The following is a 17,071-nucleotide window of genomic DNA, read 5'->3' on the forward strand; positions in this document are numbered from 1 at the left end:
TTGGACCTCTGAGACCTTTTTGTCCATTCATATACCTGATACCAGGTTTCAAGTTTCTCGGAGTTATTGCAGACCTCAGTGTATTTAGAATGGAAATCGTAATCTTGCCCTTTCCTTGCCCTTGCTGATCCTCTGTGCTGTTCCCTGTCTCAGTGAATGACATCACCTTTTATGCAAGCCAGAAGCCTGGGGGTCTTTTTTTTTTTTTTAAGATTTTATTTATTTATTTGAGAGAGAGAGAAGAGAGAGCATGGGGGGGGCAGGGGGTGGAGAGAGAGAGAGAGAGAAGCAGACTCCCCGCTGAGCAGGGAGCCAGATGCAGGCTTCGATCCCAAATCCCAGGACCCCTGGATCATGACCTGAGCTGAAGGCAGGTGCTTAACTAATGAGCCACCCAGGTGCCCCGCCTGGGAGTCATTTTTGACCCTCTCTCCCTTCCTCTCACCTACCGTAGCCAATTCTTCACTGAGTCTTGTGAATAACTTTGTCATATATGCCCACTTCTCTCCTTTACCTCATTGCCTTAGTTCCCTTACCCTACTGCAGTAACTTCTGTGAACTCTTTTACCAACTCTTGGCTCATCAGTCTGCAGCTAGACTGATCAAAATGCAAATCTTATCCTGAAACTGCTTAATACCCTTCTTGTGCTTCTCATTGTTCTTAGGGTAAAGACCAAACTCCTCTGTAATCTGGCCCCTTTTACTGCTCCCTCCCTCCAGGTCAACACAGATCTTTAATCTGTGTTGTTCCTTCTGCTTGTATTCTTTTCCTGCTTATCTTTATTCATCCTGTAAATCTTGGCTGAATCATTAACTTTCATAGGGAAAACTTTCTTTACCTATCTGATCAGTTGAAGTCTCCCTGTGTTTAGTTCTTGTTTGTAGCACCTGTTACCTGTTCGTGTCAGTTTGATTAGTTTGTCCACACAAGCAAATTAACAGTTCCTTAATCTGATATCAAATCAATATTCACAGTGTGCCTGATTTAAAAATACCTGTTTATTTTGGTTAGTTCAAATCAGGGTCCAAACGAGGTCTTCACACCGCATTAAATAGTCGTGTCTCTTAGGATTATTTCAATCTAGAGCAGGGTCAGAATTTTTAAAATAAAGTTTTATTAGAACACAGCAATGACCATTTATTTGCATTTTGTCTATAGCTGCTTTCTTGCACTTACAGAGTTCAGTAGTTGTAAGAAAGACAGTATGGCCCACAAACCTAAAGTATTTACTATCTGGCTCTTTAGAAAAAGGTTGCTGATCCCTGATCTAGAGCTGTATCCCCTCCTTCCTTTTTCTTTTTTTTTTTTTTTAACTCACAACTTTGACAACAAAAAGTTAGTTGTTTTATAGAATATCCCACATTTTGGGGGCGCCTGGGTGGCTCAGTTGGTTAAGCGACTGCCTTCGGCTCAGGTCATGATCCTGGAGTCCCTGGATCGAGTCCCGCATCGGGCTCCCTGCTCAGCAGGGAGTCTGCTTCTCCCTCTGACCCTCCCCCCTCTCATGTGCTCTCTCTCATTCTCAAATAAATAAATAAAATCTTTAAAAAAAAAAAAAAAAACTTTAAAAAAAAGAATATCCCACATTTTGGGTTTATCTGTTTGCCTTCTCCTGTGCCTTTAATTTGTTTTTGCTATCATTGATTTCTTCTGCAAACTGAAAGTTAACTCTGGGGAATAGATCTTTGAGATTCAACCTTTTTGGAGAAAGTTCTTCATAAACATTCCTATGTATTTCATATTGCAGAGTATCAGGAAACACATAATGCCTAATTATCCCAGGGATACTAAGATTAATCAATTCAGTTGGTGATAGCCTAATCCCTTCCTTCTAAGTTGCACCATTGTTCCTTCATGTGATGGTTTCATCCATTGATGATCTCTCATTGAATTAGTCATTTCATTACCGGCCACCAAAAGGAAAAATTTTTTTAAAGATTTCGTTTTCAAGAATTCTCTACACTCAACGTGGCGCTCAAACTCACGACCCTGAGGTCAAAAGTCTCATACTCTACTGACTGAGCCAGCTAGGCGCCCAGGAAATTTTTAAATTAGAATATCACACGCATATTTTTTAGGTAGAATTCTTTCTTCCCGAGTAGGTTAGCTTGGAAAGACAGGATTAATGCTTATTTCTTTTCCTTCAATATTTAATTTTCAGAAAGAGTGATTGATGTCCTCGTAAACAAAGCATTTTGGTTTTTGGTTTTTCAATTGTTTTATTATGAATTCTTCATTTTTTTATATAAATACTATGTGTGTTTCAGTCACTTGCAGAGTCATCTTTTTTGGTTTCTGAGTGTGCCATCTTTGGCCGATGGGAAACTCTTATGTCGTCTTTTGATAGGATGCTTTTCTTCTTTGATAGTTAACCTGCTTTCCTGTTCTGAGGCCAACAGAACGTGTCAGGCTCATCTTGCACATTTCCTGTCTCAGACCTAGAAACCACCATTGTTTCAAGAAGCTCTGGTTTCTTTCTATCTAAATGATATTTAGAGACCACAATTGGGTGGTGGGTGATAGGGGTGCTAATTGCTATGGAGTCTGTCATTTCTTTCAGATCTCTTCCGTGGACTAAACTAGTAAAATATAAATTCTTGAAAAGGAAAAAGATAGTTCATACTGTTAGCTTTGATTCAGATTTAAGGTTACTTAACATAAATTCTAATTCGATTCTTTGAACTGCATTCATATATTCTCTTTATTCCTCCCTGTATGTCTCTATATGTACAAGTAATTGCTTCAAGATAATAGTAATATTGTTACTAAGTCTTAGTGAATGAAGCTTGTGATTTTTTTGTCTCTGTCCTTAGAATATATGCCACTGAATATATATGATCAATTCTATATTTTAAAATAATTTGTTATAATTTTTAAATCTTTGTGTGGTTTTATCACTTGATGTACAGTTAAATCATTTCTTTTGGTTTTCAGTTTGAGGGAATTTTTTCCTTTTGATTTTAGGGTTTTGTTTTTTTTTTTTAAAGATTTTATTTGAGAGAGAGAGAGTGAGGGGGGAGGGGCCAGAGGAGAAAGAGGAACAGACTCCCCGCTGAGCAGGGAGCCCAACCCCGGGGCTCAGGCTCCTGACAGTCTCAGGACCCTGAGATCATGACCTGAGCCAAAGGTAGATGTTTAACCAACTGAACTGAGCCATGCAGGTGCCCCCCTTTTGATTTTAGTTTTTGAACATGTATAATTTAAAGCTGTACTAATAGTATATAAATTACTCATCATTGCCCAAAACAAAACACATCTAGAAGAATGTGTTCACTTATGTTGCCATATTTTAAGAAGAATCAGTGGTAAACCAAGCGTGGGATGATACCAGTGGTTCTGGCAATGCATTGTGTCTGTAAAGAATTTTAAAACTGTAATAAAACTGACTAAAAGTTGGTCTGCTTCTTTATCATCACCATGTCCCAGCAATTCTAAGTGAGAAAATATTCCTCTCTGCCCTTGTTACATTGCTGAATCAGTGTGAATATACAAAGGAGAGTAATAAGATTGATGAGAATCTAGAAAGATGAAAAATGAAAGAAAAGATGTTTAATATCAGAAGAAAACCTTAAGAGATTTACAGTTTCTTCATATATTTAAAGACTTCATGTAGAGAAAAAGTTGGACTTTTGTTTCAGTTCCAGATGTCATAACTGGGTAGAAATTTAACTTAATGTTCCTAGTCTTATGGAGGATCATGGCATCCTTTATAATATTTTGTCTTCCTGTCTCAAGAACCATGCTGGTGTCTCTTCATTTAATTAAGGCTTAAATCAATCATTTAATCAAGGCTTCTTTTATGCCCAGTGGTAAATTTTTGTCATTTTCTTCATGTAGGTTCTAAACATTCATTATTAATTTAATTTCTTGATATTTTATATCTACTAATGAATTTTATCAACAAGCTTTTTCTAAAAAAAATTTTAAATAGACATTGGAAAGGGATGCACATAATAATCTAGATAGTCCAAAAAGTTTAATCTGTTCCTTGGTGATTTCAATTTTTTTTGAAAGTTTGCGAAGCATATAAATAATTAAGAAGGGGCGCCTGGGTGGCTCAGTCATTAAGTTTCTGCCTTTGGCTCGGGTCATGATCGCAGGGTCCTGGGATCAAGCCCCACATCGGGCTCCCTGCTCCGCAGGAAGCCTGCTTCTCCCTCTCCTTCTCCCTCTCCTACTCCCACTGCTTGTGTTCCTGCTCTCGCTCTCTCTCTCTCTGTCAAATAAATAAATAAAATCTTTAAAATAAAAAAGAAAAGATATTAATAAAAAGTTGCTATGAGAATATAATTTTATTGTCAAAGCTCTGCAAAATACATTATTAGAAAGCCTGACTCAGGGATCTTTTTAAAGCATCACTCTTTTGCTTGTGGTTTTGGGGATCTTTTACAGATTTAAGTATTGTTTTAGGAGAGAACATTTTCATACTTTACTTTGGTGAAGCATAGCCATATCAAATAACATTTCAGTACTATACATTGCATAATCTTGGACATTTTCATATGAGAAGGCACTAAAGGGATTTTATTTTTTATGAAAATGCAACTCTTAAGTAACAGTGACTGTTTTTTATGGGATAGCTCCAGACCACATTTGCTTACTTCCCATGCTCTAGTTTTTTCTGATGTCCTAAGTTTTTTGTTTTGTTTTTAAGATTTTATTTATTTATTTGACAGAGAGAGACACAGCGAGAGGGAATACAAGCAGGGGGAGTGGGAGAGGGAGAAGCAGGCTTCCTGAGGAGCAGGGAGCCCGATGCGGGGCTCCATCCCAGGACCCTGGGATCATGACCTGAGCTGAAGGCAGACGCTTAACGACTGAGCCACCCAGGCGCCCCTTTGATGTCCTAAGTTTTAAGTATAGAGGTCAGAATGACATTTTAGTGCTCTAGATTTGAATGTCATAATCTTAAAATGGATATTATTCAGTATATCAAAAAGATTCTGTTTTCTTTCTTATATTAAAAAAATAAATGACTTTCATGTTTTAATACTGTATTCATTTTTAAAACCTTTTATCTTGAAATTGCAGATTTGCAAAAAAGTGTAGTTTTCTCATTCACCTTCCCTTAGAGTTCTAAAATGGTAAAATTTTTACCACTTTTGCATAGTGTCTTTTTTTTTAACATTTGAGAATTTATGGACATGTTATACCTTTACTTTTACCACCAAGTACTTCAGTGTCTATTTCTTAAAAACAAAAACATTTATCAAAACCAGGAAGTTAACATTGTCTAATCTATAGACACTCAAATTTTGTCATTTACCCCACTCATTTCCTTTCTAGAGAAAAAAAAAATTGCCTTGTAACCCTCCCGGGGATCTAATCCAAGAATCACATTTAGTTGCTCTCTTTTATCTCCTTTAGTGTGGAACAGCTCCTCTGCCTTTCTTTGTCTTTCAAAATTTGAAGAATATGGAGCTTTTTTTGTTTTTGTTTTCTATAAGATACTCTTCAATTTGGATTCTTTTGATTCCTCAGGACTAGATTGTAAGCTCTGCTGTGATCCTATCAAGAGATATATCATGTCTCTTTACTGTTAATATTAACTGTGATCGCTTGCTTCAAAATGTGAATCACGACCACCTTAAAACAATTTTTATGTTTTCTGAAGTTTTGTTTTCCTTTGGTGGATTGAGTCCTGGAGTCCTTTCCAGGACTCAATAAAAGTATCTAATTATAAACCTGTTTTAAAAAATTAACTCTACCTTATCTTAGACATTATCATCCTCTTAAGACTTTGGTTTTGGAGAAGTGGGCAGGTACAGGACTTACGGAGATGCCAGAAAATGGGGGTCCTGAGCTTGGATATTGGTTTATAGAGTTAGGAACCTCTGGCCCTGAGTATGACTGAGTTGTCAGTGGATTCCACTGGGTGGAATTCTTCCATGACTAACTGACATGATAGTCAGTGTGTCACCTATTTTCTTTTTTCTGCAGTTTTGTCATTTGTTAAATGGGGATTGTGATACCTCTTTTTAATTATTACAGTGGAATATGAGGACAGAAAAATAAAGAAGTCATAAATGTGAAAGTGTTTTTGTTTTGTTTTGTTTTTCAGATTCCTCCTTCATATATTAATGGCTGAAAAACATAGCAAAAAGCTGTTGATTAGTGTTTGTATATGGCCTGGTGGCTGACACAGAGATCTCTAGTGCATTTTTCTAGATCTGTCCTTGACCTGTTCCTATTTAGTACTTCTATTAATAACTTTCTTAGAAGAAATCATAAAAGGTATTCTCAGTTTTGTAGATGACAAAATCAGAGAGAATCTGTATTCAAAATGAGTTTCACATTTTAGAATGAAGTCAAGCTCTGCAAGATGATTTCCTTACTTAAATTCCAAAGATCAGTTGCAAAATAAAGGTTTGGTAAGATTGTTCTGTAATGCATTGCATTTGGTCACCAGCTTAATATGAGCAATTACTAAAAACTTAATGTGATCCTGTGCTCATCAAAAAGGATTATACTGTGTTCAGTACAGGACTTACGGAGTCCTGTACTGTACCTGGAAGGTAATAGTAATATTACCACTGTGTTTTAAGAATATTTAAAAATGAGAGTTAGGGGCTCCTGAGTGGCTCAGTCGGTTAAGCGTCTGCCTTCAGCTCGGGTCATGATCCCGGGGTCCTGGGATCGAGCCCCGCATTGGGCTCCCTGCTCAGTGGGAAGCCTGCTTCTCCCTCTCCCACTCCCCTTGCTTGTGTTCCCTCTCTCGCTGTGTCTCTGTCAAATAAATAAATAAAATCTTAAAAAAAAAAATGAGAGGTATCTTGTCAGAGCAAGATTTCAATCAGATGCCATATAACTATTTAAGAATGATTAGAAGAGATTCTTTTGTTGGGTATAGCTGTGAAATGCTGAAATAAATGCAACATCCTATTTTTAAATCCATTTTTGTATCTGCGCCTTTCTTTTGAAACATCTTATGTAGACCACATGCTTTTAAAATAATTTCATAATTAAAATCTTGTTCAGCAACCAATAAATACTGTTTATCCAGTGGATGCTCATAGTTAATGACAGGATAATGTAATTAAAAGCCAGTTTTCTGTGCCTTGATTTGTAGTTAAGGAATACAGATTAATTGAGCTGAATTCAAAGTAACAGTGTCAAAGTCTAGCATTGACTACATTTTTGAATTCATTTTTTAGCATTATTATAGTTGCGATGAAAATATTAAGACAGACTTCATGACAGAATTGTGATTAAAAGATAATCATTAAAAACTAGTTGTATTTCATTTGTTCATTTCTTGTTTGTTTTTTGTTTTGTTTTGTTTTGTAAGCTAAAAGTGGTGGGACCAAAGGATTTTTCTCATAATGAGACATCTCTCATGTGTCTGCTAATCACCAGGGCTATTTCCATTCAATCTCTATTAAATAATAATAAAGAATATTTCAAGATTATTAAATTAAGAGGAAGGAACTTCTCTAAATTGAACAGGAGCTCCTTTTCCAAGAATATGTTAACTGTTTCAGTCACACAGCTTGAAAGTTTAAGATTTATATGCTTAGTATATACGGAGATCATCTTAAAGGTGTATCATTACCATGGCCCTCTTGAAACACCTTCTGACAACATTCTTAGATTTTCTTGTGACTTCTCTAGCTACCCGTGAGTACTCTGTACCAGCACCTCTCTCTCTCTTTAACTTGTATATCCTAGAATTTCTTAGTCCAGGTCCTGTCTCTTTCCGTCTGCCCTTATATAATCTCATATATGTTCCCCAAACTTTGACCTCCATCTGTGTGTCTCTCTGTATCCACCTCTGTCTCTGGGTTAGTCCACATCTCTCTTAGCTTCAAGCTTACATGTGTACCAGCATTTGCTGACATCTCACATCTGCAATATCTGAAACTGAGCATGTCCAAAACTAAACTCATGATCTTCTCCATAAAACCTGTCCCTCCTCGGGCGCCTGGGTGGCTCAGTTGGTTAAGCGACTGCCTTCGGCTCAGGTCATGATCCTGGAGTCCCGGGATCGAGTCCCACATCGGGCTCCCTGCTTGGCAGGGAGTCTGCTTCTCCCTCTGACCCTCCCCCATCTCATGCTCTCTGTCTCTCATTCTCTCTCTCTCTCAAATAAATAAATAAAATCTTTAAAAAAACAAAAACAAACACAAAAAAAAACCTGTCCCTCCTCTAGTTTCTCTTAGCTCAGAAAATGTACTTTCATTCAGTTCCTAATACCAGAAATCAGGGAATTATTCTTGGTATCTTCCTCCACTGACACCATCTCCCATTCCAATCAATTAGCAAGTCCCATTGGTTTTACTTCCAAAGGTCTTGAATCTGCTCTCCTGCTCTGAAGCCATCGTCAGCAATTCTTGCATAAACAATTGCAGTGGCTGCTTACTGGTCTTTGCTTTTCCACTCTTGGCGCTTCTGGTTGTATCTTTCAACTTTTGCCCCCCTCCAATTTTATCTTTGTATTGCAGAAATGCATCTTAGAAAAAGTAAACCATATCTAGTTGCTCCCCGCTCAGACCCTTCATTAGTTTTTCATGATGTGATGAATCTTACAACTCACAAGGCGCTGCATGAGCCCACCTTACCTTTTACCATTTTTCCAACATACACCAGCCATACTGAACTTCTTTCAGATTCTTGAACTTGTTTAAATCTCCCTGCGTTTAGCATAGTCCCTCTGAAATAATTGCTCCTGTGCCCCTTTCAATTTTTAAAAATTATTCAGTCATTAATTTATGTCTATGATACATGAAAGTGGCAGAAAGTTCATACTGTACAAAAGATGCACAGTGAAAAAGTGATTGTCTCTTCTATTTATATTTTTCATTTTTATGGGGTCAACTTTAAGACTTATTTTTTAATGACGCTCATGTATATGGTTTATTTTTGATCTTTTGTCGTTTTATTTTTTCCTTACAATCTTTGATCAACCTGGAATTTCTTTTGATTTAGGAGGTGAGGTTAAGAGTCATCTCTGTTTTTTCCTAATTATCTACTCAGTTATCCTAATACCATTTATCGAATAATGCATCAGATCTTCTGTTTTAAAGTGCCACCTTGGGGCACCTAGGTGGCTCAGTTGGTTAAGCTTCTGCCTTCGGCTCAGGTCATGATTCCAGCATCCTGGGATTAAGCTCCAGGTTGGGCTCCTTGCTCAGTGGGGGAGCCTGCTTTTTTCTCTTCCTCTGCTGCTCTCCTTGCTCAATCTCTCACTCTCGCTCTCTCAAATAAATAAATAAAATCTTTAAAAAAAATAATAAAGTGCCACCTTTATCTTATACTCTGTTCTCATCTTATTTCAGTCTCTTCTAGTGTTCTTGTACTCATGCACCATACCAAACTGTTTCTGGTAATGTCACTTTACAGTATTTTTTTAATAGGTGGTAGAGCTAGTCCCATCCTAGAACTCTATAGTTTTTCAGAATTTTATGGCTTTTCTTAAATGTTTAATTTTCTATATGACTTCAGAATTAACATGTCTAGTTTCATTTTTAAAACTCTTGATATTTTTGAGAACATGAATTTTTAGACTAACACCAGAACATTTGGTGACTTTATAATCCTAGAGTTTCCTATCTAAAAATTTTTTCTTCCATTTTATCAATTCTTTTAAATTTTTTGTTATTACCATTTTAAAGATTTCTTCATAGATATTTGTTGTACATTATTCTTGTATATTTCATCTTATTTTGTTGTCATTGGACTAGAATCACTATATTTTTATTTTTTTAATTTACTTTTTTTATCTTATTTTTATTTATTTGACACAGAGAGAAATAGCAAGAGCAGGAGCACAAGCAGGGGGAGTGGGGGAGGGAGAAGCAGGCTTCCCGCCGAGCAGGGAGCCCAATGTGGGGCTCAGTCCCAGGACCCCGGAATAACGACCCAAGCCGAAGGCAGACGCTCAACGACTGAGCCACCCAGGTGCCCCTAGAATCACTATATTTTAAAAAACATTGTTTTTTCGGGGTGCCTCGGTGACTCAGTCGGTTAAGTGTCCAACTCTTGATTTCAGCTCAGGTCATGATCTCAGGGTCATGGGATCAAGCCCCATGTCAGGCTCCACACTGGATGTGGAACCTGCTTAGGATTCTCTCTCTCCCTCGCACTTCACTCTCTCTCTGAAACAAAAAAACTGATTGTTTTTTTCAAACAAACAGCAGAAAGAGACCCAAAAGAGAACAAACTGATGGTTGCCAGAGGGGAGGGAAGTGAGGGGATGGGCACAATGGGTGAAGGGAGTGGAAATACAGGCTTCCAGTTATAGAATGAATAAGTCGTGGGGTTGAAAGGTACAGCAAAGGGAATATAGTCAGTGGTATTGTAATAGTGTTGGATGGTGACAGATGCTAGCTACACTCGTGAGCATAGTATAAGGTATAGACTTGTTGAATTGCTATGTCGTACACCTGAAACTAGTGTAGTAACATTGTGTATCAGCTATACTTCAACTAAAAAAAAAAAAAAAACAACATTGTTTTTTGACCTGAGAAAGGCTGTTAATTTTGAACCCACTCTCCTTACAATATTCATGTATTTATTTTTTATTTATTTTTTTAAAGATTTGATTTATTTATTTGACAGAGAGAGACACAGTGAGAGAGGGAACACAAGCAGGGGGAGTGGGAGAGGGAGAAGCAGGCTTCCCGCCGAGCAAGGAGCCCGATGAGGGGCTGGATCCCAGGACCCTGGGATCATGACCTGAGCCAAAGGCAGATGCTTAATGACTGAGCCACCCAGGCGCCCCTCATGGTTCCTCTCCCCCAGTCTATACTCTATGTAGCTAACTTCCATTCTTCCTTAAGATGTCAGCTTAAAATTCACTTTGCAGCAGCCCTTTCTCAGCTTCCAAATCTCAGGGTGAGATCTCCATTTTACTCCTCTTACTTTTCCTTCATAGTGCTTATTACAGTTAGAAATTATACAGTTTCAGTGGGATTTTGTTATTGTCTAATATGTGTCTTCTATCTTGTAATCTCGGGAACGGATTATGTGTAATTTCGTCCTCACGCTGTCTTCAGGGTCGTGCATAGTTCCTATGTGCCACATATAATAGATACTGCTTGGAGATAAGTAGGTGGGCTGATTAATAGGTTGAATGGGTGATTGAATTGTCCCAGTTTTGGAAATTTGCCTATTTCTAATCTTTTAATCTATTAGTTTCATTAATTTATTCCCAAAATAAAATTTGGGAACTTGGTGTATTTTTGGCGTGGATTTTTAGACAAGGTTCTCAAAGACTAGTAGTTTAAGCATATCCATTGATGTTGATGTGTTCACGGTTTTGTTGATTCACCTTGTCACATTGACTTGGCATTTTCCTCTTTCAAACTTGTTATTTTCAAGTGGTCTGAAATGTGGCACAAATGAAATTGCTCTGACGATAATAATTCTTTTATATTTTTATTTTTAAATATCACTTCAAAATTTTGGAATAATTTAATGTTTTTACTTCTGTGTTACAATTTGTGGGATTGAGGCTTGGAGAGATCAAATCCCCACTGTCAAAACTTCCAGTGGCTGGGCTGGATCCAGATTTCGAAGTTTTCTTACTCCTAATTCCATGTTCCTCTACCACAATATCTTCCATATTGCAGTACTATTATTGCCTGTCTTCCAGGAACATATTTGTAGTATTGTAGAGAGAAAATCTCTCATACCACTCTGCTCTAGCAAGGCAGATTTCATCCCCCACTTTTAAATACCCTTTTTAAGAGCAGTTCTACATTTATAGCAAAATGGAGCAAAAGTACAGAGAATTGCCGTATGTACCCCATCTCCCTACACACACAGCCTCCCCTGCTATCATCATTCTACACCAGAAGTGATAACATTTGTTACACAGTTGATGAACCCACCTTGACATAATCACTACCACTCAGAGACTATAGTTTATATTAGGGTTCATTCTTGGTGATATGCATTCTATGGGTTTGACAAATGTATAGTGACATGTATTTACTGTTATGGTATCATAAAGAATATTGCATTGCCCTAAAAATCTTCTGTGCTCTGCCTATTCATCCCTCTCTCCCCACTAACCTCTGGCAGCCACTGATCTTTTTACCTTCTGTGGGGTTTTGCCTTTTCTAGAATGTCATAGAGTTGGAATCATACAGTATGTAGCCTTTTTAGATTGTCTTCTTTCCTAAGTAATACACATTTAAGATTTCACCCTCTCTTTTCATGGTTTGATAGCTCATTTCTTTTTAGCGCTGAATATATTTGATTTTCTGGATGTACCACAGTTGGTCCGTTTACCTACTAAATGGCCTCTTGATTGCTTCCAAGTTTTGGCAATTACGAAAACTGATAGAAACATCCATGTGCAGGTATTTATGTGGACAGAAATTTCCAACTCATTTGGGTAAATACCAAGGAGCAAGACTGCTGGATTGTATAGTAAGAGTATGTTTAGTTTTGTAAGAAAACTGAAACTGTCTTCCAAAATGGCTGTATGATTTTTTGCATTCCCACCAGCGGTAACTGAGAGCTCCTGCTGCCCCACATCCTTCCCTGCATTTGGTATTGTCAGTGTTCTGGATTTGGGCCATTCGAATGGGTTTGTAGCAGTATCTCATTGTTTTAGTTTGCATTTCCTTAATGATATGTGATGTGGAACATCTTTTCATATGATTATTTGCCGTTGGTATATCTTCTTTGGTGAGGTGTCTGTTTAGATCTTTCGCCCATTTTTAAAACAGGTTGCTTGTTTTCTTTTTTATCTTTTTAATATTCTCTTTTAACAGTTGTTTTTTCTTGGGTACCATCTAGTGAAAATACACAGAGCGCTTTGAGGACATTGAGAATGGTTTATTTTTTCAAAGGAAAACTCCTCTCTGTTTTTCTCCTTTTACCTTTGTCTTTCAGTTATACCTGCCGCCACTTGCGGAGATATGTTTATGTGTTGGACAAACTGTATTTCCCCCACTCTCACTGTTCTACGCTTCAGCATTGCTTCTCGACCCTCAGTGACAATGGAGAGGAACTCTTGTCTTTAACTTGCTCTCACATTCTCAGATCCTATGCTTCCAGGTTATTAACCTCTGCTGTCCATTTACTGCATGCTGCATGCTGTATGTGACTGATAATTGCATGTTTGAATGGGACACATGTCGATGAAATGATGACAGAGGATAATTTGTATTTGAAACGATGCTAAATAATTCTTTAAAATAATGGCTGGGATTTGTTTCCTTACAAATATCTTCCTAAGTACTTTATGTCTCATAGTTGTCATGTAAACTTGACAGAACTTTTCTAGACTTTGCTCCATTTGGAGATCTTTTGATTTAATATCTAGTAATCGGGAGTGCTCTGATTTGTGTATGAATAGACTCTACAGTTGCCATTAATTACATGTGAATTTTGAGTTCTCTTTCTTGCTCTGCAAGCACACTGAGAGCTGGCTATGGCACTTCATCCATGTTTTGATAGAAGCACGTTCAGCTGAGCAGGTTTGACTTTATAAGAAGGTAGAAATTATCCATTGGGGTTTTGTATTTTTTACTCACTTTATTTACATACAGAGTAGTTATAAAATCAGCAAGTTGCAATGTGTCATGGATGAGTATAGATCAAACAGAACAACGGTGGGAGTAGTAAGAAAGAAACAAGGCATTGATGTTAGGTATCAGAGGAAATCAGCACCTGCTGTTTAGTGTCTGTCATGCACCAAAATAGAGGGATAGTTTGACATTAGTGCTTTGTACTTACTTGCAGTTGGCATCTTAAACACATTTTCTGTAAGTCAGAGATGACTTCTATGCCAGCACTATATTGTTAGCTAGGTAGGGTGTTTGCAGCAGTGTCTTCTCTGCGGAATGACTTTAGGGGAAGAACAAAAAAGCCCCACGACCACCTTCTAGAAAATAGCAAACATTTTGAATTAAAATAGATCTTTTCAGGTGAAGAAACATACAAAAGCTTTGCTCTACACAGTATATCTAAGTGAAAACACTTTGATTATTAAGAATAGAAGATAGGGTGCCTGGGTGGCTCAGTCAGTTAAGAGTCTGACTTTGGCTCAGGTCATAATCCCAGGGTTCTGGGATTGAGCCCCATGGCAGGCTCTCTGCTCAGCGGGGAGTCTGCTTCTCCCTCCTCCTTCACCCCTCCCCCCTGCTTGTGCACTCGTGCTCTCTTCTCTCTCTCACTCTCAAATAAATAAAATCTTTTTAAAAAAAAAAAGTAGAAGATAGTTGTGACATCTAAGTTGACAGCATTTTCTTGGTGGCAGAAACATTTACAGACTCATAATGATGTTGGTCAGACTCCTATTGAGTCAGTAGAGACATTTTTAATCAAAAGTCAGGGGCGCCTGGGTGGCTCAGTCGGTTAAGCGGCTGCCTTCGACTCAGGTCATGATCCCAGGGTCCTGGGATTGAGCCCTGCGTCGGGCTCCCTGCTTCTCCCTCTGCCTGCCACTCCCACTGCTTGTGCTCTCTCTTTCTCTCTTTGGCAAATAAATAAATAAGATCTTTAAGAAGAAAAAAAAAAGAAATAGAAAATCAGAGATAGAAAAGTAAGTGAAAATAATAAACTCTTATGCATATAATATGGAAGAATTTACCAAAGTAAAGCCATTTACTTTCAGCTGACTTAGGTAAAGTGAGGTAGTATGAGGTAAGTGGTAGTCTTAGGAACTGGGACCAGAACTTGTCTGGTTACAAGGAACAGAGAGAGCTGCCCTTAATTGTTGAGCCTCTTGAACAGGCAGCTTTAATTATTCTTGCCCTTACTTACTAATGTACCTATGCCTGACTAAGGTTCCTCCAGAAAAAGAGAACCAGTAGGATGTACACACGTGTGTACAGAGAGAATAAGAGATTGAGAATTGTTTTAGGGAACTGGCTTTCGTGATCGTAGTGGCTGGCAAGTCTGAAATCTGTTTGGGTAGGCGGGAAATTTAGGTAAGCATTAATGTTGCAGTCTTAAATGTTAGATCCACTTGTCTCTGGAGTCACAGCGCTCCCTTCACAGGAACAGACAGGAGAGGGAGGAATACAGGGACACCTGGGAAGCTACAAGGCAATGGAGGGAAAGGGACCAGGAAGTCAAAGTCAGGAGGCACGAAGAAAGTAGAGAGTAAAGGTAAAGGCACCACGTGGCCCAAGCAGCCTGTGATTTCTGAGCCCCCTTCACCCAATTCCTGGCAGAGCTGAAGTGCACTTTGTTTCCAAGGTAGAACAGCATTTCTTTCAGTTTTCTGTTTCCTCTTTTAGCACCTTTCCTGTGGCGCCTCGGCCCCTGCCCACTCTGGTCCCTTTCTCATCCTCAGGAGGGTGTTCAGTACTCCCAGCTAACGTGAGAGTATGTATCTCCGAAGGGTGTTTTCAGTGCAGAGCCCTCCTCAGGACTGAAAAGCCCTTACGATGCATCTAGAAGGAAATCCCAGGCTGTGGTAGACCCAGGTAGATGCATTGAGGAAATACTCTGAGGCCCGGAGAACTTTATGGCATTTTCAAAATTTTGCAAGCCCGCCCCCTCTCTGGCAGTCAGCCGTCTTCTCTCACCTTATTCCAGGGCTGTTCTGCCAGATGTGCTGTGTCTCGGCCCCCAGATTCTGCCAGGCCTGGACCAGCTTTTCTGAATGGCAGAGGAAATACAGTGGTTAGCCACACAGGCTCTGGAGTTAAGGCCATGATCCCTGCCTCCCTGGCTTTCCACTTGCAGTCTGGGACAGGGTGTGGGGAACCTCCACCGTTCAGGACCTCAGAATGAGCGGGATTTCCGCAGAAGGCGGTATCTGGTCGCCTTTAGGCCATGTTCGTGTGTAGGTGACTAACATTCTGCATCCACACTGACACGGGGTCAAGTGTAATCTAGTCTCTGCAGTTGACAGATTTTTCTTTCAATAGAACTGTTACACAGAAGAACAAAGCAAGCCAAAGGCCTGAATGGAGCAATCTCAGACTCACTTCACAATCCCAAATAGCTTTTGGTTATGCAGAGCGTTTAGAATGTAACTGAGTCTCTGGAGAGAAGTATCAGCTTATCCCTAAAGAACTTTGCCTTAGTCTAATATGAATTACTGCTGTAGATAGAAATCTTAGTCATTGTAATACAGACTTCTTCCCAATATAAAAATTGTTTTTAAAGCATCTCTGATAGAGTGCTTCTGGGTACTTCCCATCTCAAGAGGCAGTAGAGTTCTTAGACTGTCCTGTTTTAAGTCCACCTGCCAATAACTTGCAACCATTTTAAAATTTGTTTTAATATACTAAAGATACGGTGTAATCCTGGATTATTTTGCAGTTGTGTAAGTTGCATATGTAAGAGAAAAAATGGTAGAAAATAGTGGATTTCTATAAAGAAATACCTACCAAAAGTTATTAAAATGCTAGTATTTTGGGGGCACCTGGGTGGCTCAGTCGTTAAGCGTCTGCCATCAGCTCAGGTCATGATCTCAGGGTCCTGGGATCGAGCCCCACATCAGGCTCCCTGCTCCGCAGGAAGCCTGCTTCTCCCTCTCCCACTCTCCCTGCTTGTGTTCCCTCTCTCGCTGTGTCTCTCTCTGTCAAATAAATAAATAAAATATAAAAAATAAATAAATAAAAAATAAAATGCTAATATCTTGGAATTTATCCTAGGGAAATAACCCAAGGAAAGAATTATATTTAGGAACAAAATAAGGGATTGGTCAAGTAAACTATATTCTATCAACTCAAGAGAATATGATGTAGCCATGAAAAATATTATAAAGAAAAATAAAGAGAAATATGGAAAACATTTGATATAATTTTGAGAAAAGAATATAAAATTATATACTGCTATAAACAACTGTATATTATATGCATCTGGACGAAAACTAGATGGTACATACAAAGAGTTGTGGAGCATTAGTGAAATATACATTTTTAAAATTTATTTTTTAAGCATTTAAAAATTACGCAACTTGAAATTATAAGTTTCTCCTCTGTTTTTTCTCTGACCTCCCTCCACTGCCCCAATTTAAGTGTATATCTCTGGCTTTTTTTTTTTTTTTTCCTCACCAATATAATGTAGTATCATTTTATTAGTTGGCAAAGACTTATAGTGGTTTATGAAAATATAGTTCCTTGATCTGTGATCACAGAAAATTTCTCCCATAGCATA

The 17,071-nt window shown here is 38.3% G+C and overlaps 1 protein-coding gene across 3 annotated transcripts in view; it reads left to right on the plus strand.

Moving 5' to 3' along the window:
- Positions 1 to 17,071, plus strand: part of DYM (dymeclin) — a 352,836-nt gene that overhangs the window by 187,603 nt on the left and 148,162 nt on the right. The window contains exon 14 of one of the 3 annotated variants that reach the window (XM_034995704.1): positions 12,845 to 13,009. The exons of the other annotated variants lie outside the window; for them this stretch is intronic. Coding sequence (XP_034851595.1) covers positions 12,845 to 13,009 — 165 coding nt within the window. The remainder of the gene's footprint in view (positions 1 to 12,844; positions 13,010 to 17,071) is intronic. 3 annotated transcript variants of the gene reach the window in all.

The sequence above is a fragment of the Mirounga leonina genome, unplaced genomic scaffold (assembly GCF_011800145.1).
Source record: "Mirounga leonina isolate KUSES-001 unplaced genomic scaffold, KU_Mleo_1.0 Mir_93, whole genome shotgun sequence".
Classification (NCBI taxonomy): domain Eukaryota; kingdom Metazoa; phylum Chordata; class Mammalia; order Carnivora; family Phocidae; genus Mirounga; species Mirounga leonina.